General features: G+C 37.7%; 1 protein-coding gene across 1 annotated transcript in view; it reads left to right on the forward strand.

Annotated features, from left to right (window-relative positions):
- Positions 1-4,390: 4,390 nt before the first annotated feature.
- The window catches only part of LOC128744562 (zinc finger protein 878-like), a 77,549-nt gene continuing 55,789 nt past the window's right edge, over positions 4,391-26,150 (forward strand). The window contains exons 1-3 of the mRNA XM_053841660.1: positions 4,391-4,531; positions 4,584-4,903; positions 4,967-6,020. Of these exons, the coding sequence (XP_053697635.1) occupies positions 4,406-4,531; positions 4,584-4,903; positions 4,967-6,020 (1,500 nt within the window). The 5' untranslated portion in view covers positions 4,391-4,405. The remainder of the gene's footprint in view (positions 4,532-4,583; positions 4,904-4,966; positions 6,021-26,150) is intronic.

A 26,150-nucleotide genomic window follows, 5' to 3' on the forward strand; every position in this document is an offset into this window, starting at 1 on the left:
GAAGCAACTACACGAGGATCGAACCATGGAACCACAGAACAGAAGTGGAAGTAGAAATCCAAACACGTACATGCTACTTTCTATAGATAGTAGCGAACCTGGTGGTAGCGAGTCACTTTTTTTCACGAAAACACACGAACGCATACGAATGCACACGAAAGCATGTGAAAGCTGCTATGCGATTGGCAGCGAGCGTTCTGCTTATATTGCTGTTATTTGCTTCTATGCGAAAACCTTCCCAAAGAAAAATAAAAACAAAAAAGACTGTTACCAGTTTTGATCGCCGAATCGTTCGAACTTCCACTTCTGTTCTGTGATGGAACTACAATATTGTCCTACCGACGACATGGTAGCTGATATACTTACCAAACCGTTGGGTTCAGTGAAGACTGATACAAGGTGAGTTAAAATAGGTGATCTAGTTTTCACAGTTTGTAGAACAGAAGTGCGCGGAACGATTGGTTAGCAAACAACGACGTTGTTTGTACATTCAACAGTTTCCGCTTTGAAAATTTCGGTGATCGTCAAGGGTAACCCAGCGGAGGTGAAAAACAAATTTCAACATCAGAAAACCTCTCTTGACTAACCTTGGACTGGGCTACTTAGTAGGGATGGGAACTATCATTAAAAATCGCTACTGATAACTATCAGTAATTTCAGTACGTTACTGATAACTATCAGTAAATATCAGTAATTTTACACATCAGGGCATTGAAGCAAAAAATGGAAAATTGTAATATTATAACTGCGTTCTTCAATGTAAGTTTACTTTGTAATTTACCAAGCGGGTTTCACGGAGGCTCGCGCAACTACGCAACTACCCAGCAAATATGTTGGGAACACATCATGCCTATGCATGACATGAATCAGTCGATCAAGACCAGCAATTGCACTTACTTGATGAACACGGTTTCCCAGATAAACTGACGCTACTGATCAGAGCTATTGGATCGAGTGATGTGTTTCGTGCACATCTCGGGGACACACCCGTCGAGACGCGGCGAGGGTTAAGACAAGATGACTGATATCATAGCTAGGAACCTTGCGATGGTGGAGGCAACCTACGCCAGGTTGAAAGCAGTAGTCTAGGAAGATCAGATTAATAATAAATACGTCAAAGATCACATACATGAAAGGAAGAGGCTCCAAGGTACCAAACGCGTGCCTCTCACGGATAGTAACCCTTGACGGCGATGAACTAGAAGTGGTAGATGAACTCGTCTATTTTGGATTGCTGGTGACCGTGGACAACATTAGTAAGGCAATCCAGCGGTGCAGTCAAGCGGGAAATCGAGCTTACTTTGCTCTTCGCTATACGCTACGATCAAGAAGCATATGCTATTGTACGAAGCTGATAATGCACACATCTTTTATTAGGTCAGTAGTTCTTTATGGACTCGTAAGGTCGCTCACGAGGACATACGCGCCCTTGCCGTGTCCGAACGAAAGGGTACTGCGGATATTTGGCGAAGTACAAACTGAAAGCGAAGAGTGGTGGAGACGTATGAATCACGAGCTACAGGCATTGATTGGAGAGAATACCATCGTACATTTGGCGAAAATCAGTAGGCTACGGTGGACCAGACGCGTCTAAGAATGCCGGACGATAGTGCGACGGAAACAGTTGTCTTCAACAACCTTACTGGCATCAGGAACAGGGGCTCAATGTGCAAGATGGCACGATCACGTCGAAAGTGATTTGTGACTTTTGAGACGACTGGAAAATTGGCGACGAGTGGCCAAAGTTCTAGTTAAATGGAGGCGAATGCTTGAATCAGCACGAGCTACCCCGGCTTTAGGCTACTGACGATGCCTACAATATATTGTGTCATCCACGTTTATCGTACGCAACTACCGACCAATAAGTTTAATCCAATTAATTTTTCTAGCGGGACAACGTGTAACTATATCAGTAAATATCAATAATAGCGAAACCTTACTGATACTTAGTGATATTATTGCTCACTGATAACTATCAGTAGTTAATGATAGTTTTCCCATCCCTACTACTTAGTCTAAGAACGCCGTGTCTATTTGTTTCGGTGTAGGGACTATGAGGTTTGTTTTTTACAGGGGGGATCTATTGCTGTCAAATTCCATACATGTGTGCGTTACCCAGGGGGGATCTATTGCTGTCAAATTCCATACATGTGTGCGTTACCGCAGATGGTTTTGGTCCATGACGTTTGTACTGTCATGGACCAAACGGCGTGTGATTGATTTCGAGCCAAGTGACTCGCAACTCTATTTTTGTCTGCTGCAGTTGACAGAAACTCAAACCCAAACACGCAGCGCAATTGTCGTTTGTATTGTTTTGATCCCGATAATGCATTTATCTGCTTTTTAGCGTAAATAAAACAAACTAAGAAATTTTTCGAAAGCTACATATACAGGCAAGAGCAGCAAATCGATAAGAAAAAAAGTAGCAAGAGCGGCATTGAAAATTATGATCACCTGCCTGCCCCTTCACATGTGAGTTTCACAATTCCTTACCGATAGATCCCCCCTAGCGTTACCGCAGATGGTGTTTGGTCCATGACGTTTGTACTATCATGGACCAAACGGCGTGTGATTGATTTCGAACCAAGGGACTCGCAACTCTATTTTTGTCTGCTGCAGTTGACAGAAACTCAAACCCAAACACGCAGCGCAATTGTCGTTTGTATTATTTTGATCCTGATAATGCATTTATCTAATTTTTAGCGTAAATAAAACAAACTAAGACAATTTTCAAAAGCTACATATACAGGCAAGAGCAGCAAATCAGTAAGAAAAAAAGTAGCAAGATCGGCATTGAAAATTATGGTCACCTGCCTGCCCCTTTACATGTGAGTTTCACAATTCCTTACCGAACGAGTGAGAGTTATTTTTTGCTGGGCTAGCATAGGAAAATCAACCCTCACTCGGTTTGTTTACGCTTGCGACATTCGCCCTTTTGTTAATTCTATCTTCAATTTGGATTTTGAATTTTCGGGTAATTGTAGTAATAAATCTGGCATCTCTGATTACATGGCATATATGTCGACCAACATTTGAAAAGGGCGAATAAGCTAACTGTCAAACCGACCGAGTGAGGGTTATTTTTTGCTGGAACAGCATATAGGAAAATGAACACTCACTATATAGTTACTATATATATAGTTCGGCGGATAGAAAACCAGACGAATTGGCATCCCTGATTTAAGAAATTAAATTTGAAATTATGGTGAAATGTGCAGGTTTTTACGAAAAATAATCACCGGCGGGTGTTGAAAATGACTAGTTCTATGAAAATAACGTGTGTTTTTTTAACATTACTCCTGCATTTTGGATTTTGAAAAGCTTTTGGCTCCGCTTTTGACGTTTATTTGGCTCCCGATTTTCTATCCGCCGAACTATATATATAGTAACTATAACACTCACTCGTTGGTCGACATATGTCGACTAACGTTTGAAAGGGGCGGATAAACCAACTGTCAAACAGAACGAGTGAGAGTTCATTTTCCTATAAGGTTTTGCAAGGTGACGTCACGAATGAACGCAATTCATCCATTTGACATCCACTCGTGGTTTGTTTACTATTTGTTAGGCAAACACAATATGCATAAACTAAAGTTAACGTTTTAAAAGCGTATTGTCCAGCAGTGTCATCCTCTAAACTACTCGGAATGGCAGTTTTTGTTCTTTTCTGACCTGCCGCAGACGCCCTCAACAATATTCACTTTAATAATTTTAACCCGCATTCTAAGTCGATGTAAACAAACCACTGATAGACGTCAAAAAAGCGAGGTTATGCTCGCCCGTGCAAAACCTTATACCGTGGACCCCCGTTCGTTTGACCATTTTTAATCTGAACACTTTTTAATCTGAACCCCGCTGGTTTGCACGACGTACAAATTAAAAATGGTTCAAATGTCATTCTCAACATAACATCATTTGTTTATGCAGACAATGCACATACACACGATTTGTTTGTACTGACCTAGCGTGTTTAATCGGTTTCACATTTCGTTTTCCTAACGATTAAGATAGAAATTCGATCGGAAAATGCAATATTCGCACTTGCAACTGCCGACTAAAACAAACCACCAAAACAATAACAAAGAGCAGGGCGGCCAGTTCACAGCGGTTTCAGCATATTTCGGGTTACCAGTTGTTCAAATTAAAAAGTAACCCCATTAGTTTGCATGAGGAATCGTTCAAACGAACGGGGGTCCACTGTATGCTGCTCCAGCAAAAAATTCGAACTCTCACTCGTTCTGTTTGACAGTTGGCTTATCCGCCCCTTTCAAATGTTAGTCGACATATATAATATTCTCATGTTCTGCTTTGTTGATGTTATTTAAAAAAAAGTGATTTATCAATAGGAATATTTATTTAAATTTTAGAAAAAGTGAGGTGTCGTATTATAAAATTAAAAATTTCGATGGGGAATCGTAGAGTGCGAATGTGTCGTCTTTGTTTATCTACTACGGTGGTACTTCGTTCGATTTTCACGATTTTCCGGAATCACAATTTAGTATTTATTATACAAGATTATATTAAACTTGAGGTAAATAAACAATGATTTTGTAAACACCTAATGTAAAAGCTGATGTTTTCAGATCAAAGAAGATGATAGATTACCAAAGCTGATTTGTAAATCGTGTGCTGTTAAGCTTATTAGGATTAGAGAGAATGTAACATTGTTTAAAGAAAGCGATCGAAAACTACGTGACAAGCTTCACAATGACGCTGAATTGCCGGATATTGTAAATGAGTTACGACAGGACAAGAAGAGAAAATATATTCACCGTGAAAAAGCATTCTATGGTAATTCCAATAATAAGATGCACGACCATGCAGAGAACTTATCAAATATTTTAATCAAAGTGGAAAAAAAGGACACTGGACTCCAATCAGTAGAGTTAACCAGCGACCATTTGTGAGATTTCATTTGTCATTTTAAGTAAGCTATTAACTGAAATTTTACTCACTTTACTCATAGGTTTGAATTTAATGAAATCAAAGAAGAAATCCTAAGTAGTGATGCTGAGGAAGACATTCCTCTGACAAAGCTTAAAAAATCTATAAATGTAAACGTGGCTGTAGCAGATAATCAAGAAAATAATAATTTGTCAATTGCAACTCCTGGATGTAAAAAAGAAGTTGATAAGATAAACATTAGTCGGTATGTGAATAGCATTGCGGATGATGACAATGATCCGAATGGCGATGATCTGGATAATTTGATAGACGAACAAAATTTGAAGTCCGACAATGTTTCTAGCGAGGAAGATGCAAATTTGAACAACAGGCGACGAAAAAAACAACGGTTAATTAGCAAAAAAAAAAGTACCAGATGGCCTAGAAGACAAGCAAAAGTATTTCGAGAACTTGTTGAAACGGAAGAGACCTACGAGGAAGCTAGATTCGATCCGGTTGTAAAAGAACGAAAACAAGAAGACAGTAATGAGGCATCAGACGATACAATACATAGAAAGAAAAGGGGTAGGCCAAGAGTAGTTGATAAACATTCAAAAAAGAAAACAAGTGCATTAAACAGTTTGCAAGAAAAACAAGAGCCATTTCCAACGTTGCACGATTATAGATGTTATATTTGTAACAGTGATTCATTGGGCTCAAGAAAATCGATGATAGAACATTTTTCCGTTCATATTGATAAGCTTCCGTATACCTGCAAAGAATGTGTAATGGAAACGGTCACCCTAACACGAGTCCGCACATTGAACAGTCATATGAAAATGCATGCTCAGCCAGTCAAATGTGACTATTGTGACCGGCGCTACAGTAACGCTGCGGGAAAATACTATCATACACAAACTTTTCATTTGGGAGGAGGTGCTCCTTGCTTAGTTAATTGTGAAGTGTGTGGTAAAACTTGCGGTTCGCAATCGTCATTAAAGCAACACATGAAATACCATACGACAAAACTGAAATGTGAGAAATGTGATATGGTATTCAATCATCCTAATAAGCGCCGCAATCATGAAAGACTACATGATGAAAACCGAGGATATGAGTGTGTTGTTTGTAAGAAGGTTAGTTGCATAGACTTAATTAAAAACACAGAACAGAAGTGGAAGTAGGGATGATTCCTCCTCAGGCTGTGAACCATTTCGCGAAATATTTAACTTTTTATAATTTGACAGTTCGATAGTTATCTCTCCTCAAGTGGTTAAAATTACAGACGGTAGATAAAGCAGTGGATAACAGACGCGCAGAGAGAAAAACTGCCTAATTCGGCAACACTTTTTTATTTATTTTATTTAAATAGTTTTGGCAACCAGTCAGAATTGGATCAATCTTCCTATAATCAGCAGTAAGTTGCGAGAATCGCAAGGTATGTTTCGTGGAACTTCGCGAATTACGACACATACTTTGCCAATTGAACAAGCCAGTTGAATTTTTTTAAAGCATTATACAGTCAGTCCACAATCATGGATCTAGGGTTGCCAAGTGGCCGGTTTTTGGCCGGCCCGACCGGTTTTTCACTTGCAAAGTCGGTGGTCGGTCAATCCGACAAAAAGGCCGGTTTGCCGACATATGAAGCCGGATTTGTACTTTTTACTTGATTTTTTAAATTTTCTGATACATTTATTAGTAATCCTGAGCAGTGGATCATTGAAGATAGCTAGTGTTGCAGTGACAATACACTCAAGTACTTTTTTTACACGGTTTAGTTTTTTGCGTATTAAGAACGGGGTAACTTAGAGACCATTCATTTATTTCTCAATACATTTGGGAGTAGCTCTACATTTCTCACGTAGATTGTAAATAGTTCTTTAGTTGCACTGTTTTCGAGTAATCGAAAAAAAAAACAAACCGTGTAAAAAAAGACTTCTGGCGGTAATATACATTAAATTGTCCACTAGCGCCAGAAGCAGGTTGTTACTACCTCCAATAGTCCATTCAATGTTCGGTGTGGTTGCGACTGTGATGTCCTGCCGTTCGTCTCCACTGACTGCTCATCATCCCATTTACACGGGAAACTGTCAACGGTTACATCTACCGGCGACTACCCACGTAACCAATAAGCATTAAAATAAGCAGTAAATCAGTCGTTTATTAGCATCCCTGGCGTTTAACATTACTTTCTTCAGCAATGTTGTAGATAATAACTAATTCTATAAATGCCCCATACACTAGTTTTTCAAATTTTGCTTGGCTGAGATGCAGTAATCAAAAGAGCAAAATCAAAGCGAGAAGTGCATGCCAAGCCTGCTGCAGGTTGTTGTTTATCAGCTTTTTGACTGCATAAATGTTGTAAATTGGCATCCACAATTCTATTTAAATTCTTCTTGTTGGTAACTAGCTGCAAATAAGCATTGTCAGCGCTATAAGAGGGCTAGCAGTAAAGTAGCCGCATATTTTGCCAAAATAGCATTTAAGTAGCATTTAAGGCAACTTAAATGCTTATTGGCTTGCTTTTAGATTGCATTGGAAATGCTTATTGGTTACCTGGCTAGACACATTTACACATTCCAATCAAATCCTTTATTATGCTATATATACAAAAATGCCACAGCGACCTGACGCTCCCCCCCCCCCTCGCCCGCATGTTTTGAAGACGGGATCGACCGGCCGGTTTTTGTAATTTTCAAACTTGGCAACTCTACATGGATCACACACAGTTATGGGTCATTTTAGCTTTATCTACCGATTAATGCATGAATGTTATACTAATTGATTGATAAAATCGTTATTCATAGGAAGCACTAATAATTTGATCAATCATTAGGTCATATTTAAACGGAAATTAGCAACTAAAGCTAAAACTGACCCACAATTGTGTGTGACCCATTATTGTGGACTGACTGTATGGTATTTTTGTATTTTTTGTAATCAATCCAATCAATAGTTTAACGTTAAGTTTTAACATTTCAAGTAGATTACAAAACTTAGTCTTCCCTGCCTATACGAAAGTTTGTTTACTTTGCTCATTTGGAGCCGCGATTTCACGGTTCGATTGGTGTTTTATGCACATCCCTGGCACGAATGTCATTCTCATACATTTTTCTTTTTTTTTTGTATGGACTCATCACTGCGACCAGTATCGTTAGATCTATTGTGATATCGCCCGGGTGTTTACTGTATGACCTGCACTGCATTTCTTTGCTATAATCGCTGTTGAGTGAGCGATATGCTTATTGAATTTCATGCGTGCTTGTGTGTAATTGGGTTTTACCCTTCTATCAATGCTTTCTCTACTTCACCCACCTTGTTCCACATGATAGCGCTGTCCCCAATTACAGCCATCCCTGGCACAGCATACCAGTGCATTTAACTATAAGAGTCTCATTTTGCGCTGTCAATAGGCCTTATCGGGATAACATAGAATTCAGCATTAAGGAAGGGTAAGTGAGGGGCCTGAGAATAAACCCATGCTAAAGTCACTTTGACATCGAATGGCCTGATTCTACTAAGATTCGAACCCACTAGAGTGACTAAATACAGAGTGGCGCCAAGTCATCCCAAATGTATGCAATGCGGTTTAACCTAGGTTTTTCTTTCTCTTTCCTGCATACGCGTTGGATAGGTTGTCTGCTCGATTGGAATGACACTGACAGATAATTATCATTCCAATTTTGACATTGTCGCCACTCTGTATATAGTCACTCTAGAACCCACGACCATTCGCTTACATACATTTTTCTTGAAGCCGTTTGAGCTAGATATACTCACAGTAAGAGATACGCGGAAACTAAAGCCAACGATTTGGCATCAGTGTACAAAAACTGCCAGCACTTGCTGCGGAGCAAAATACTGTAGCAGTGTGACTTGATTGTTTTCAACATGATCCGCTTCTACTTTGTTTACATCAATTTTGCACAATAGAGCGATATATCTTTCAACTTAATCAATGTGAAATGCATCGCAAAGCTTTATACACACTGTGTCCGAATATAATATTCAAGGTGCGTGACAATGGCTTAAGTAGATTTCATAACTATTTCAATACTTGTTAATCAAATATTTAAGCAAACAGTATTCGTGTTCGATTGGCTCCCTTCTGACAATTCTCGCTGCTCGATTGGCTCCCAAGATGGCTGCTTCCGCGTATCTCTCACCTCTGAGTATTTCTAGTTTGAGCCAGACTTTCTGCAAAAATTACAAGGTAACAGCCCTAAGGGTTGTACGAAAGGGTAACGTAGGACTATCAGATCATTAGATCAAAGACTAATATAAACTGCATTTCTGGCATATGTATGTTTATAAGAATCTGTGAGTGCCATTGCTTAAGTGGACTCGTGTTTTTAGTCTTGACCTTGAGATGCGGTCAAGCATATATTAATATTTTTTTAAAACGGTGGTTCTACAATTGATGAAGGGACGGTAGGGAAAAGTAATGAATAATTTTTGAATGGTGGGGAAAGAGTGGAAAGGTGGGAAGGGGCGGTTATTGCTAGCTATGCTTAACAAGTTGTTGTGGCTCCCGCCAGAGCATGTGGCGCATTGGTACTTGTACCTTATACTTGTGCCCTGGCGGGTGTTGTAGGTTCGAATCCGGTTATAATCTCAGATTATAGCTTGGTTCGACCCATGCACCTTCCAGCATTGGACAAAAGGTAGGAGTCACAACGACAACTTGTTAAGAATAGCTACCAATAACCCCCCTACCCTCACCTTTCCATTCTTTCCCCGCCATTCAAAAATTCTTCATTACTTTCCCCTACCGTCCCTTCATCAATTGTAGAACCACTGTTTCAAAAAATATTGTTTAAGTGAATATTAAAAAGACAAGGGCGAAACATTCAGATTCAATTTTTCATTGAATGCAATGGTGGCTTTGAAAATACGTGGACGGGGGTTCATAAGTAGCACACCTGCAACCATTGAGACATAGAGATTTCTTTTAAAAATCACTTGTCATCAGGGATGGCACGTTCACTGTGTTTCTGCACGCCGGTGAACTACACCCTCTCTTTCCTGTGTGAATCACAGTTGGCCAGAGAAGTGAAATATTGAACCATACAGCGTCGGTGCAGCGCACTCAAAAGTGAGTGTGTTGTTTCTTCACACTCACACTTGTTAGTCTCCTCTTCTCCATCGTGTTTCGCTAGTTTGCACAAGGGAAGGTGCGCTGGCACGAACAGCCAAAGCTGCGTATAGATATCACACAAATGCAAGACGGCACGGAATAGCTAACATAGCAGTACTTAGTATTCACGTAGCGCTTGCTATGTTGCGTAGATGATGTATTTCGTTTCTATGGAGATGGAACTGTTATATAAATAGCGGCAGTATAAATACGCAATACATCGTATACGCAACATAGCAAGCGCTACGTGGATACCCCTAATATATTTTTCCGTTCGATGCAGCAAAAGCGGGTTGGAATAAAATAGTATAAATTTTGTATAAGATATCTATCAATTCAAAACAAATAATCCTTGATATAAACAGTAATTATTTTAATTTTAATTTATTTTATTTTTATTTTATTTCACCATCTTCGACTATGTCGTACAGATTGTTTACGTAATAACTAATTTAAGCCTCGGATTCTATTACTAAACACATTTCTAGACAGAGTAAAATCGAACACATTACAAATACAAACATCGTTGAAGGAACGCAAACAGACATTAAAACAATATTTTGCAATTTATGTTGACAAGTACCAACTAATATCTTAGGGTTTTAGCATTGTCAGGATTTTGGTTGCAGTTGCAGCATACTGCATATGCGAAGTTTAAGATGATTGAAAATATGTTCATTATTAACGTAATCAATAATGTTGGGGAAGAATAAATGCTTAATGCGAAAAATGTAGATTCAAATAAACTGAAAAATTCTTAATACAGCCCGGACTCGATTATCCGGGTGATCAGTTTTATTTTCAGTCCGGATAATCGAATCACCCGGATAATCGAATCATCATTGTTGGTACAAAATTTTTTTTGGTTGTCAAGTATCAGAAATATTTAATTTATTATTGATTTATCTTCCCAAAAGTCAGAAAATTCCTTTCTTACGATCTTTTCCACTGATGATTTTTTTGGTACAATATTATTTTTTGTACGTTATGTTTTTCAATATTTAGGTATCATAAATGTTTTTTTTTATTATTGATCAATCTCCTCTAAAGTCAAAAAATTCCTTGTTTGCAATTTTTTCTACTAATGATTACGATGATGATGATGATGATGATGATAATGATGATGATGATGATGATGATGATGATGATGATGATGATGATGATAATGATGATGATGATGATGATGATGATGATGAGTTTTAAGTAAAAAAATTGAATCCATCATTTCAGGATTTATTTTTGTTTTGTTCGCCGATAAAAGGAATATAACAAAGAAATTTTGTAGCTTTAGGGAGGTGAATCAATACTTGTCAAGTTGGAATCATCATGTAGCATGAAAACTATAGCATTAAGGTTTAAAATAAATCATTTAATAAAAAAAATGTTTTTTCACCCGGATAATCGAGTCTAAAACCCGGATAATTGAATCCCGGATAATCGAATCCCCGGTTAATCGAATCCCCGGATAATCGAGTCCGGCCTGTATTAGGCCAAAAATATAGACTTAGAGCGAATAGAGCAGGGGTGAGAGTCGAACTCACAGGTCTCAATCTTTAGTCGAGTTTGTTGTTTAAGGGGACATTAACGACTAAAAATTTTGAAAAAATCATAATTTTGTTATATCAGATCAGTAGGACGTCTTACCGTACGTTTCCAATAATTTATTTGCACCAGACGGATGGCTCTTGGCGGACTAACATAAAATGGTTGCAATAGTTGATTTAAAGTATTTAATCAATTTCTAACGCATTTACATTAATTTTTTTTCATATCAAAATGTGAAAACTACCAGACACGATTTTCTCCGGAACTAGACAACCGATTGCAATGATCTTAGTACCAAATGAAAGCTCTTGCTATAATATAAAAATTGTCAGAAAGTTTTATTGAGAACAAACAAGTAGTTTAAAAGTTAACCTTAAAACCCGATTTAATCCACCTAGTGGCGAAAGGAACCTTTGTTATACGGTCTTACTTGCTATTAAAATAGAAATCGACACGTCTTCGGAACATAATTCATCTATTGGTTAACGTTGCGTAGTGCGTTTGTTTTCATAAAATTGTTGCAAATTGAACAGGTTTACACAATTTCCCTCCCATGGGTAGGTGGTTTGACGCGTACTTCGGCCAAACGACCTAAAAATTCTTAGTTCCGCATGTAGAATGTTTATAGTTTAAGTTGGATATATGTGTAGTATGTAGTATTGCATAATTTAGCTTTATGTGTAGCATGTGTCTCGTAAAGCGGAATGGAGCGAAATCGAACGGATTTGATTTTAAATTCAATCCGTTTGGGCCGAAGCACCGGGAGGGCTTACTCGGTTCCCTAGATGAATTGCTGGTATGCACAGAAATTTCTCTAGAAAACTGAAACCAAATCCTACCCACCATTCATGAGATTTTGACTTACTCATGAAAATTAAAATGTATCGCTAGTTAGAACGAACGAGTGTTCAAAAATGATGTGATGTCTTTATTTGCGTAATCGAGACATTTTCTATGAGATTGCCATAGAATTTGTGGCTGTTATGCGATTATGGACAGCACAGCACTGAAAAATATACACACACGTACATGTATACATGTGTATGCATGTATGAGTGTGCATGGGTGTATAGGTACGAATGAATATATGTTTGAGTGTTCTATGATGAGTCGGAAATTCTTCTTATACCTATGCTGCCACATTACAATTATTAATGGGCAGGAAGTTATAGTCAGTAGATGTGTTTCCTGTATCAGTTTTCTATGCTATTACTATTATTACTAATATTGCTATCGTTGCTGTTACTGTCACCTCTATTGTATTGTTTTGGATGTAATTATAATTTTTTTTTTTTGACGTAGGACTACGTCTTACGGCAAGTTTTGAGATAGGGTGTCATTCCAAAAAATCGAAAAATACGAGCGTCACGAAAAATGAAAGGTTTTGAGCGCTAATAGCTCAGCGGTTTTCCGATCGATTTCCAATATTCTTACACCAATCGATTGGAAAATCTTCTAAGAATTGGCCCAAATGAAGAAAAGTATAGATTCTTGATGTTGAACTATTGAAAAATTGAAAATGATGAACCTATGTTTTACCAGAATTCTCGCTTCATGATTGGTTGGAAGATTCTTTAGGTAGATCTAAACCTATACCAATCTGATATCTGTGCTTGGGAAGTAAGCCAAAACAAGTGACAAAGTTTCCTCATTTCAACAAGATTTCTTAACACCGCGATTAAACCTAGACCATTTTGATGTCCTTGCTTGGGAAGTACGCCAGAGAGAGTGACAAAACCCCCTCGTACCAACAGATTTCCTACGAACGCGATTAAACCTAGTCCAATTTGATGTCTGTGTTAGGAAAGTGTGCCAGAAAAAACGACACAAGTCCGCTGCCACAACAGATCGCAAATTCTTTACTGCGAGACGATTAAACCTAGGCGAATTTGATATCTGTGTTGGAAAAACGTGCTACAGCTGTGCTGTAGTGTTCGGCTATAATATGACTGTGTATGAATACGCATGCCTGCCGTTTCATTAGAAGTGTAGTGAAAAGATGTGATGTTGATAAAATAGGATTGAATTGGTAAAATCCCTTGGACGTGGGTAACCATGGATAATAAAAACAATCTTCAATTTCTGTAAGGTAGCAGGAAAGTAATCGTTTGTGTTCTTGATTTTGTTAAATTGTTTCCACATGCACATTGAAATAACTCTGAAATCCTTTGAGGATTGAACGTATGCAATGTTACTACTTTGATAAATGTAGCATGTATATATGTTGCATACAGCATGTATACATGAAGAAACGAATGATTACAAGCATCGATACATGCTACAGTGAACTCTCGGAAAAGTTAATCGATTGGGGAATGAGTCAATTAACTTTTCCGAACTATTAACTTTTCCGAGTAGTGCGAAAAATGCATTCCGGGATATAGTATACACATTTTTATGTATCTGGAAGTTGTAATGGAAAGAAATATGTAGCAAGATCTTATTGAAATAATACTTAGTTCCTTTCAGTAAGTTTAAAATAATCGGTTACACTAGTATACTTTTGTTTTTTCTGCGACTACGTTTTGATAATGTTCGCGCTTATTTTTAGTTCCTTGCTGTTCCTTCTTTTGCATTTAAAATTCATCTGAGTTTGCGCTTTTCCAGTATGTAATCAATAATCCTGAAGTAACTATGTGCTCGTATTAAACTATTGTTGCGACTGTCCGGTACAAAAATTTAATTTAATCCCAGTTATGATGCGACTCTGTATGAAACTGTGGAAAGGCGACGATAAACTAAAAATGAGAAATAAAGATAGAAGGTAAACTCACGTGTGTGGACGAACGCTTGGACAACCAATAAATTCAAACTCTCAGAAAAGTTAAGGCAAAATTAACTTTTTAGAGCAACATGAGAGCTGATATTCACTTAACTTTTCTGAACAATTAACTTTTCAGAGAGTTAACTTTTCCGAGAGTCTACTGTACTATCACTACCAAGAGGCTTACGTAGTCCTGCGTCACCTATATATGCGGTCGTGTCTTGTGCACAACCCCTCTGATTTTTTTTCTTATTTCCCTCCTTTATTAGAATGATTTGCATGTCTTGTGACTAACCGCGTTAACGGTATTCAACTAACAACATAAAATGATCATGTATGACGCTGTTTGTCTCCCAAGGGCCTTCCTAATGCTGATGAGCCTCTGTCGGAGAGTCCATCAAGTCGAACGGTGGCAACTCACCGGCGGCCTGCTCCTGTCCATTCTTGCGGCTGTCGTCGCGGTCGGACTTAGTGGATCACTCGAAAAGATTTATAGCCTCGATATATATCTTGTTCTGTCCATTGCCCAATGCTGGCAGACTTCAACTGAAATTCCATTTCTAACTAAATCTTTTTAGAGTTAAAACTTCTTCAAGTAAAAACAGGTATTCGATTCTTTGGCTGATTCAAGCGATAGCGAAGGGCTGTCTTCAATCATTTCCACTTCCTAAAATGGGGTCATAGTACATAATATATGGCCGTGGTATGAGGATTTATTTTTCGATTCAATACCATCCTCACAGAATTATCAACGTCGTTAACATCTTATTAAGTCTTGCTTTAGTGACAGCTTGCACTTAAGACCTAACACGGCATATATACATATCTCCAAGTGAAGTTCTTTTTGATCCACCTCATCCCTTCTTAGTTACAGAATCATTTCAATTGACCACGGTCTGAAGAGCATACCGACAAATCGGTTGACTACCGCTACAAATATGCAATTAATGCCACCGGGAATAATACGAGCGAGTACCAGTCCCCATTACATCGCATCTGCTCTATTTTTCGGAAGTTCAAGTAGTTTTTCGATAGTTCTGAGCGATAATATTGCTCTTGAATAATATTCCGCACAAAATATTCGAAAATTTACGCCATCAGCTACAATACTGCAAAGATGGTAGATAAAGAGGCGGCTGTGGTTTTTAATGAGCATAGGTTGTGGAACAGCGCTGGGTCAATCGTGATGACATGGGTATTTGGGAGATGAGTAGCGTCCAGCCTAGCGAGTAGTTAGTCGGTAGTAGCATAGGTGATGGACAGACATAGAATTCTCGTGATATTACTAACTTGAAAATTGCAATCAACATGTTGACTAAAAAATTCCTCTTTTCTTTTCTTTTCTGCCTGATCTCTATCGCTTCTTCTCACGGCAACAATAATGTTGCCGTGAGGGGAGGCAAGAGACCAGCCACAGATGACCACACTGGTGACAACGATGGAGAGGACGGCCGGCGTGGAGCCTGCTTCAGGTTTAAGATTGACTACGAACAAGATGAGGAAACAAACAAAGGAAGGAGAAAACAAGATAAGTACAAGCCATCTTATGCTATATTAACCAAGCACACAATTATATCAAGCCAAGTTCTGTCACTCTTCTTCCGCCCATTAATCCATAATCACCAATACATTATGGAGCTAGCGTAATCCGCACGGATTCTTTTAACATTATCACAACCACCTTATCTCAGCCCTGGACAGACTTGGCTCTAACTGCCCCACCTTGTGCTGCAAACAGAAACAGAAACAGAAATTGAACAGGTTTACACAATTTGAACAAAATAGCAGCACTTATAAATTTTGATTGATTTTTTGATTTTTTCATGAAATTACTGAGTAAGGGAAAGTTGGTTGTTACTAATTTGAGTAAGTGCAAGTAAAAGCAAGTTGTAAAAGGAAATATTATTCTTTAACATATACATTGCATAGTAAAAGTCTAGTTTATAGGTTTTTGAACTACGCATAAATTTCTGTAGTGCCATTCTTTTTGATTAACATCAATAAAGTTTTCTTGAATAAATTTCATCAATTTTTGTTAACCTTCGGTTACTCACGCTGTTGCATTTTGTACAACACGTGTAGGGTTTTGAATGCCATATTATTATAAAGTTACAAATCGCTGTTTAACTAACGTATATTCTTCAATTACCTTGTTATGAGCAAAATGTCATAATTATTCAATGTATTAACACTTTAAATTGTTGGGAAAATAGATCAGCATAAACTGACATCACAGAAACGAAGCAATCAGCATGTGAGGTGTACCGCAATTGACCCAAATTGGAATTTTCTCATATGGAAAAATGGTGTCTGTATGCAGCAAAACTATCAGCAAATGTAAAATGTTTTAAATGTATCCGTCTGTCGATAGTCGGGTAATTCGGGATCAAAATTAGGGTATTTTTTATAATCATAGTTCTACAGTACCTAAACAAACAAACATGGAGGTATACTATATGCAGCAAAGTAGTGTATTTTTACTATTTGTACAATTTTGTAATACATGAAAAAGTTATACAACAATTATAAAAAGAGCTAAAATAGAAAATACTGATTTTACAAATTCATATACAATAAATAAGATTTTTCTATCTTCGCTGAATAGATAGAAGGTTACTGTATTCAACAAAATTTCTTGTAATAATATGTTCTAAAACTTTGCAGGACACATCAATGTGTGATTTTGAAACTCAAGAAAAATATTTTTTTTATTTCACTTTTAGGGGGATTAATCAAAATTTAAATTCTACCAGACGATAAAGCTTTTAATTTCAAGAAACTCTTCCGAAGGTTCCATAAACCTAAAACCAAGTTTTCCCAGTCAAAACTCTAGTAGGCATGTCGTTTTGGGTTTGGGCCATTGTGCGCGCGAGTGACCGTATTACAAAAGTTGGCGCGAGTGTTGGAGGGTTAATATCTTTTGATCGGCAAAACCAATTCTTCTGAAATTTTGCAGATATATTTGTAGCATTAAAACCTCTAATTTGATGCCAAAATAATTTAAACTAGATAAATTAACTTAGATGAAATCGTTTTAAATTATTGTAAATTTTAATGTGTTGTATTCAATTGCTCATAACTTTCAAATTAAACGTCCAATCAAAAAACAAATCAATAGTGATCTATATGGCTATGTTACCTATCAAATGAGACTAATAGCGTCTAAATCGGTTTAGCCATCTCTAAGAAACAGGCGATAATTATTACCTTGTCAAAACAGGTTTTTTAAGCATAACTTTTAAACTACTTGTTTGTTTTCAATAAAATTTATCCGAAAAATTTAGCCTAAACAAGAGCTTTCATTCGATACTAAGATCGTTGAAATCGGTCATTTGGTTCCGGAGAAAATCGTGTCACGTAATTTTCACATTTTTGCTTATAACTTTCAAACGAAAAGTCGGACCACGAAAAAATTCAATAGTGATATACTAGGCACTAATACCTTTCAAACAAAAGTAATAGCGAACAAATCCGCTCAGCCATCTCCGAGAAACAGGCGATAGAAAAGTTGCGCCCCGCACATACATACACACATACACACACACACACACACACAGACATTGCTCAGTTCGTCGAACCCTGTCGAATGGTATATGTGGCTCGGCCCTCCGGGCCTCGGATCAATTTCGTGTTTTTCGACCGATTCCTAAACCTTTGTTATAGTATAACAAAGGTAAAAAACCCGATTTAATCCACCTAGTGGTGAAAGGAACCTTTGTTATACCATCTTTGACATAGGCATTTTCAGTTAAAATATTATTTTTGATTTGTATTTGAATTTGTAATTTTCATAAAACTGATAGAGTCAAATTATATACGCATCACTTTGAACTAAATTCTTATATAAACTGTTTCTTAGGCCCAGCCGTTCTCAAGTTATTCAGATGTGAAATCTCAAAATTATCTATTGGAGTCAACACATGCAAAGTATCCGATAACCGTGTAATCGACTTTCACGGATTTGAACCAAATTTTGTCAGATTGTTCATTTTAGGTCAGAAAGCAAAAATCTTAAATTTGGTGCCGGTTGATACCTCCATTAGTGGTACGATTAGTGGTATTAGTGGCCTCCTTTTTAAAAAAAGACCCGTTTTGTCAAACCTTTTTATTTTTTACTCACAGATAAACCTGGAAATCTCGACCAACATGTCAAAAGGTCCAATGTGCAAATGAGAGATTCTCTTTGCGTTTCTTCTCTTATGCTTATTACGGCGGCATAAATACATTTCAACCCAATTATTCTAAAGGATAAGCTTTCCAATAACACCAGTAACCGTTTCATGCAAAATAGATGCATTCAAGTGCATTTATGCCGCCGTAATAACCGTAAGAGACGAGTCGCAAAGAGAATCTCTCATTTGCACATTGGACCTTTTGGAATGCTGCTCGTCAAATATTAGGCTTAGAAAGAAACTATTTCTGGAGCTGGAAATGATCATAAAGAAATCGACACGTCTTCGGAATTTAATTCAACTGTTTGTTAACGCTGTGCTAGTTATCATCCATATGCATCCTAGCGATAAACAATTTTCAAAGTGTATTTTAACATACTAAATTACTTTATAGAATATAGGAAAGCAATGAAAACATCGTGCACAGAATTTTTGAGCAGAACTGATTTTAAAGTGGCTGTTAGCTTCAGGGTACAATGCTAGCCTAACAAGCCAGTCATTGTATGTTCGAATCTCGACTGATCGGTGTCGCAACAGAGTGAATAGGATCTTTGCCCTAGCCCCGTAATTTTCCTGTACTCTAATAACCGGCTGCGAAGTCTGTCGATAAAGAAGGGTGGCTTTTCGAAATTGATTTGAAATGATGATTTGAAAGATGGTTGACCTATGAGAAAAGTTTTTGATGACATAGGAATCCCTCAGTTTAGTCGTAATGCTTCGTGCATGGTGTGAATCTGAATGCTTTCCGGTTAAAGTTCTGAAGGACGTTTACACCCATGGCTTTGCTTTGCTTGATTTTAAAGTGGTTTCTTCAAACAAATCATTAAATTTCGCAACCAGTAAGAGATAGATAGTTACTATATGTAGCAAAGTTGCTTATTTTAGTATTCTAGAATTTTTGCGAAGACGCAAGTTTTTTGGACGCATGTAAAAAACAAAAATTTGTGTCACCCTATTAGGTGGATTCACGGTCACCCTAAAAGTGTAAGAAAATGTGCTATATTTTATTAATTAACTGCTGCAAAGAAACATCCGTTGAAAAATTACACATTTTTACTATATTATTCTGTTTTAAAGGTTTAGTCCAATTAAAGGTTTGGTCATTAAGGTTTTCTTGAATAAATTTCATCAATCATTTTTAAATATCTTTTGACCAGTAGAACCAATCCTTATGAAATTTGGTAAATACATTTGCAGTGTTAAGACCTCTCGTTTAATATTAAAACAATTGAAACTAGATAAATTATCTTGGTTAAAATCGCTATAAAGTATTGTAAATTTTAACGTGTAACTTCAATTACTCATAACTTTCAAACTAAAAGTCCAATCAAAAAACCATTCAATAGTGATCTATCCGGCTATATTACCTTTCAAATGAGACTAATAGCGCATAAATCGGCTTGGCCATCTCTGAGAAACAGGCGATAATTATTACCTTGTCAAAACACGTTTTTAAGCATAACTTTTAAACTACTTATTTGTTTTCAATAAAACTTCCCGAAAATTTTTATAATTTAGGAAGAGCTTTCATTTGGTACTAAGATTATTGAAATCGGTTGTGTGGTTCCTGAGAAAATCGTGTCACGTAGTTTTCACATTTTTGCTTATAACTTTTAAACGAAACATCGGACCACGAAGCAATTCAATAGTGATATACTAGGCAATAATACCTTTCAAATGAGACTAATAACGCATAAATCGGTTCAGCCATATCTGAGAAACAGGCGATAGAAAATGAGCTGCACACACACACACACATACACACACACACACACACATACACACACACAGACATTGCTCAGTTCGTGGAGCTCTATCGATTGATATATGTGATTCGGCCCTCCGGGCCTCGGATCAGTTTCGTGTTTTTCGACCAATTTCTAAACCTTTGTTATATACTATAACAAAGGTAAAACCTGTTTTGACAAGGTAATAATTATCGCCTGTTTCTCAGAGATCGATAAACCGATTTTTGTGCTATTAGTCTCATTTGAAAGGCAATATAGCCTAATAGATCACTATTGATTTGTTTTTGGATTGGACGTTTGATTTGAAAGTTATGGACAATCGTGTACCACACATCAAAATTAACAATAATTTATAATAATTTTAACTAAGACAATTTATCAAGTTTCAATTATTTTAGTATTAAACGAAAGGTTTTGACACTGCAAATGTATCTGCAAAATTTCATAAGAATTGGTTTTGCCGGTCAAAAGATATTAACCCTCGAACACTCGCGCCAACTGTTCAACACGGCTACTCGCGCGCACAATAACCCAAAACCAAAAAACCCAAATTAATCCACCTAGCGGCGTGACCTAGCCTTTCTACTGCCACAATAATCATTATTTAATTTCTCAGGAACATCTATAATTAACTTGACTATATTTTTACCTTTGTTATACTTGAACAAAGGTTTAAAAATTGGTCGAAAAACACAAAGTATATCTGAGGCCCGGAGGGCCGAGTCACATATACCAATCGATAAGGGTCGACGAATTGAGCAACGTCTGTGTGTGTGTATGTATGTATGTGTGTGTGTGCGCTTCATTTTCTATCGCCTGTTTCTCGGAGATGGCTGAACCGATTCGTTCGATTTTACTTTTGTTTGAAAGGTACTATTGCCTAGTGTATCACTATTGTGTTGTTTCATGGTCCGACTTTTTGTTTAAAAGTTATGAGTAAAAATGTGAAAACTACCAGACACGATTTTCTCCGGAACTAGACAACCGATTTCAATGATATTAGTATCAAATGAAAGCTCTTGCTATAATATAAAAATTGTCAAGAAGTTTTATTGAGAACAGACAAGTAGTTTAAAAGTTAACCTTAAAAAATCTGTTTTGACAAGGTAATAATTATCGCCTGTTTCTCAGAGATGGCTAAACCGATTTTTGTGCTATTAGTCTCATTTGAGAGGCAATTTAGCCTAATAGATCACTATTGATTAGTTTTTTGATTGGACGTTTAATTTGAAAGTTATGGACAATCGTGTACCACACATCAAAATTAACAATAATTTATAATAATTTTGACTAAGATAATGTATCAAGTTTCAATTATTTTAGTATCAAACGAAAGGTTTTGACACTGCGAATGTATCTGCGAAATTTCATAAGAATTGGTTTTGCCGGTCAAAAGATATTAACCCTCGAACACTCGCGCCAACTGTTCAACACGGCTATTCGCGCGCACAATAGCCCAAAACCAAAAAAAAAACGCGCGCACTATAGTTTTGCCTGGGAAAACTTGGTTTTAGGTTTATCGAACCTTTGGAAGAGTTTCTTGAAATTGAAAGCTCTGTCGTCTGGTAGAGTTTAAATTTTGATTAATCCCCCTAAAAGTGAAATAAAAAAATTGTTTGTCTTCAGTTTCAATATTACGCATTGATGTGTTCTGCAAAGTTTTAGAGAATTTTATTACAAGAAATTTTGCTGAAGACAGCAACCTTCTATCTCTTCAGCGAAGATGGAAAAATTTTATTTATTGTAAATGAATTTGTAAAATCAGTGTTTCTACTTTACCTCTTTTTGTAATTGTTGTATGACTGGTTCATGTATTACAAAGTTGTACAAATAGTAAAAATACACAACTTTGCTGAATATAGTATAGCTCTATGTTTGCTTGTTTAGGAACTGTAGAACTTTGATTATAAAAAATACCCCAATTTTGACCTCGAATTACTTGACTACCAACAGACGGATACATTTTAAATCTTTTACATTTGCTGATAATTCCGCTGCATACAGACCCATTTTTCCATATGAAGAAACGAGAAAAAGTTCCAGTAGAGATCAATTGCGGACTTCACATGCTGCTTGCTTCGTTTCTGTGATGTCGGCTTATGCTGATCTATTTTCCTAACAAATTAAAGTATTAATGCATTGAATAATTCTAACATTTTGCTCATAACAAGTTTATTGATGAATATACGTTAGTTAAACCCTGATTTGTAACTTTATAACAATATGGCATTTAAAAGACCTTTACTACGCAATGTATATGTTAAAGAATATTATTTGCTTTTACAACTTACTTTTACTTGCACTTACTCATATTAGGAACAACTTACTAAGCAATTTCTTGAAAAAGGAATCTATCAAAATTTATAAGTGCTCCTATTTTATTCAAATTTCGTGAACTTATTCAATTTCCAAAAATTTTATGTAAACCAACGCACCATGCATCGTTAACCAATAGATGAATTATGTTCCGAAGACGTGTCGATTTCTATCTCAAATAGCAAGTAAGGCCGTATAACAAAGGTTCCTTTTACCACTAGGTGGATTAAAACAGGTTTTTTGTTAGGGGGCATTCATAAAGTACGTCACGCTTATAGGGGGGAGGGGGGGTTGACCTAATCGTGACGATTTGTGACGTAGGGGGGAGGGGGGGTATGAAGTTATGTGACGTCACATGAAAAAAAATCAAATGGAAAATTTATTCGGGAAATTATAATTTAGCCTTCATTTTAAGATACAACTTTTGAAGGCTTCTATAAAATTAACGTACTGATAGATTTTAAAACAAATAGTTAAATTTTTTGAATGAACACTTTTTTGAACATATATGTGTGAACAGGACTCATTTATTCTATGTAGTATGAACTCTCCATTAAGGTTTTACAGAATATGCAGTACACCGCTGAAGAGCTGCTTGAGTACCGTCCTGCCTAAAAGATTTTTGCAACCGCAAATAGCAGTCGCACAAACTCCTGAAGGTTACGGGATGCTACCAGAGACCCACGGCAATGTTTTCCCTTGATATTCGTGCTGAACTCAATCGATGAACAAAAACTCATACCGAAGTTCCACGGCTGCTTTTAAGGTTTTTCGATATAATTTATACTGCCCCTCACTCAAGAGCTCTCTGAAGGATAGTGTTACGACGGGATCCCTCGTAGTAACGTTACTGAGCGTGCCGTAGTTTAGTAACTGTTAATACATGTCATCGGAGATGGCATCGCTTTCATCGATAAGTAACACTGTCATCCATTTTGACTTAGCAAATTCTTTACAACACGTTTTCACACGCTATGTATAAGTTCTCCACTTAAAATTATAAAAGTTGGCTAAAATAATACTTAGATCTAGACTCAAAACTACTATTTACATTACTAAGCTAGAGTGAGTATACATGCAATTAAAATTTAATTAAAAACTCTAATATCTATACATAAAATTAGCTTTCACGAGTACGGTAAGCAATCGGTGAGATAAGACCCTAACCTCAAATCAACTCGAAAAGGGACACCAATAAATTGTAAGTTGGAAAGATCCGTTGATTAGTTATAATAAAATAAGACATCATGTAAACATTTTCAGTTGAAGCAGTTACAATTAGGATACAAATATAAATTAGAATATAGAAACAAATATTCTTTCTGCTATCGGAATTTGGTCGATCACCACCCCCACAATCTTCAAAATTTATTGTTTTGTGGGATTCGACGATGGAAGGGCATCTCAACATTACCGGATTCAACTGCCAACGTTGCAATCTTCCCGATTCAGCTGACAAACAAATGGTGGCATGCGACAGTTGCCAACAGTGGGAACATTTCATCTGCGCGGGTGTCGACGAGAAGATTGAAAATCTACCCTATTTGTGTCAAAATTGCACCGGAAAGCAGAAAGCCGAAGGTGTCTCTAAGCTTCTCAAACCCACCGCTGACAAAGACGGTAAATCTACTAAAACCGCTGTCAGTAAAACGGGTTCGAAACGGGTTCGGAAGATTGTTCCTTCAGCGGCACCAGGTAGTATGAGATCGAGTGTTAAAGCGGCCGTAGAGGCAAGAATGCAGTTGATCGAAGAGGAGAAACGGCTACAAGAAGCTGAGCTGAGAGAGCACGCAATGCTGCAAAATCGAGAATTGCAGGAAGAGCGTCGTCAACTCGAGGAGCAACGTAAGCTATTGGAACGCGAAAAAGCTTTAAGAGAACGGGAAATCAAAGAAGCAAAAGCCTTCCAAGCAAAGCAGCAGCTTATTCGGCAGAATACTATCGACAAAAAGCGAGAGGTTTTGAACGCTAGTGTTTCAGCTGCAAGCCGAAAAGAATCTGTTGTGGATGTCAATAGCAAAGTTAATAATTGGCTTAGCCGTAACCCTCCATGCCCCAACAGACATGACGAGCTAGAACCACTGTATGGCGATCCTCAAGAGCCGATTGTCTCTCATAACGTGAGAGATGACAACCGTGAACAACAAACAGCTGATTCCAAACCTATTGGCATTGGTTCACAGCAGATCGCGGCACGACAAGTAATGGGTAGAGACTTGCCAACATTTGCCGGCCGTCCAGAGGATTGGCCTATATTTTTGAGTAATTTCGAACAATCCACCGCCGCGTGTGGATACACGAACGCTGAAAATCTTGTTCGCTTACAACGAGCACTGAAGGGTCACGCATTAGAAGCAGTGCGTAGTAGACTATTGCTTCCAACCGGCGTACCCCATGTTATGAAAACGCTGCAGATTTTATACGGGAGGCCCGAATTATTAATTCGGTCTCTCATGACTACTATTCACAACCTCCCCGAGCCAGATCCGAATCGGCTTGAAACGCTTATGGAGTTCGGATTGGCCGTCCAGAATTTAGTGGATCACCTTAAAGCTGCGCGGCAGGATGGCCATCTTGCGAACCCAGTCTTGATGCAAGAACTGGTGGAAAAATTACCGGGAACATTAAGGCTCCAGTGGGCTAACTACAAAAGTAGGTATGTTACTGTTACTCTGGCTGTGTTTGGCGAATTTATGTCCCGCTTAGTTAATGCAGCCAGTGAGGTCACGTTTGACTTGCCATGCTTTGGAAAGGCAAGTATATGTGACAAGACAACAACGAAGAAAAAAACATTCGTACAAACGCATTCGGCTGACTCTCCCGCTACGTGTACAGGCGAACAGTCGGGTACAAAAAAACCGTCGTTACCCGTCGTTAAGAAGTGCGCAATGTGTGCACTGCCAGGGCACCGCATAGCGGATTGTATTCAGTTTAAATCTCTAGCTATAGAAGAAAGGTGGAAATTAGTTCTACAAAAAGGTCTTTGTAGAACCTGCCTTAACAACCACGGAGAATGGCCATGTAAATCGTGGACGGGCTGCGGAATACAAGGGTGCAGTGATAGACACCATACTCTCCTCCATCCTCTCTCTCCTGTAAAAATCTCCGCTAGCCACGTTGGTCAAAATATATCTCAGTCTCCCATATTCCGTATACTGCCGGTCGTGTTGTTTGGGAAGCACGATAAGCAAGTCGTTTTCGCATTCATTGACGAAGGCTCGTCTGTTACTCTTATAGAAGAGACGGTGGCCGCGCAATTGAATCTCGACGGTACACAGGAACCTCTGACTTTGCAATGGACGGGAAATGTAGTACGCGAAGAACCAAAATCAAAGCGAGTGCAATTAGAAATAGCCGGAAAGAATTGCGCCCTTCGACGAAAGCCATTTCATGCCCGTACCGTAAGTTGCTTAGTGCTCCCCCGTCAAGCAATGCGGTACCACGAGCTTGCACAGCAATCTCCTCACCTTCGGGGACTACCAGTTGAGGATTACGAATTAATTGAACCGAAATTATTAATCGGATTAGACAATCTGAAGCTGACTGTGCCATTGAAACTGCGAGAAGGAGGGTACAATGATCCT

The sequence above is a fragment of the Sabethes cyaneus genome, chromosome 1 (assembly GCF_943734655.1).
Source record: "Sabethes cyaneus chromosome 1, idSabCyanKW18_F2, whole genome shotgun sequence".
Classification (NCBI taxonomy): domain Eukaryota; kingdom Metazoa; phylum Arthropoda; class Insecta; order Diptera; family Culicidae; genus Sabethes; species Sabethes cyaneus.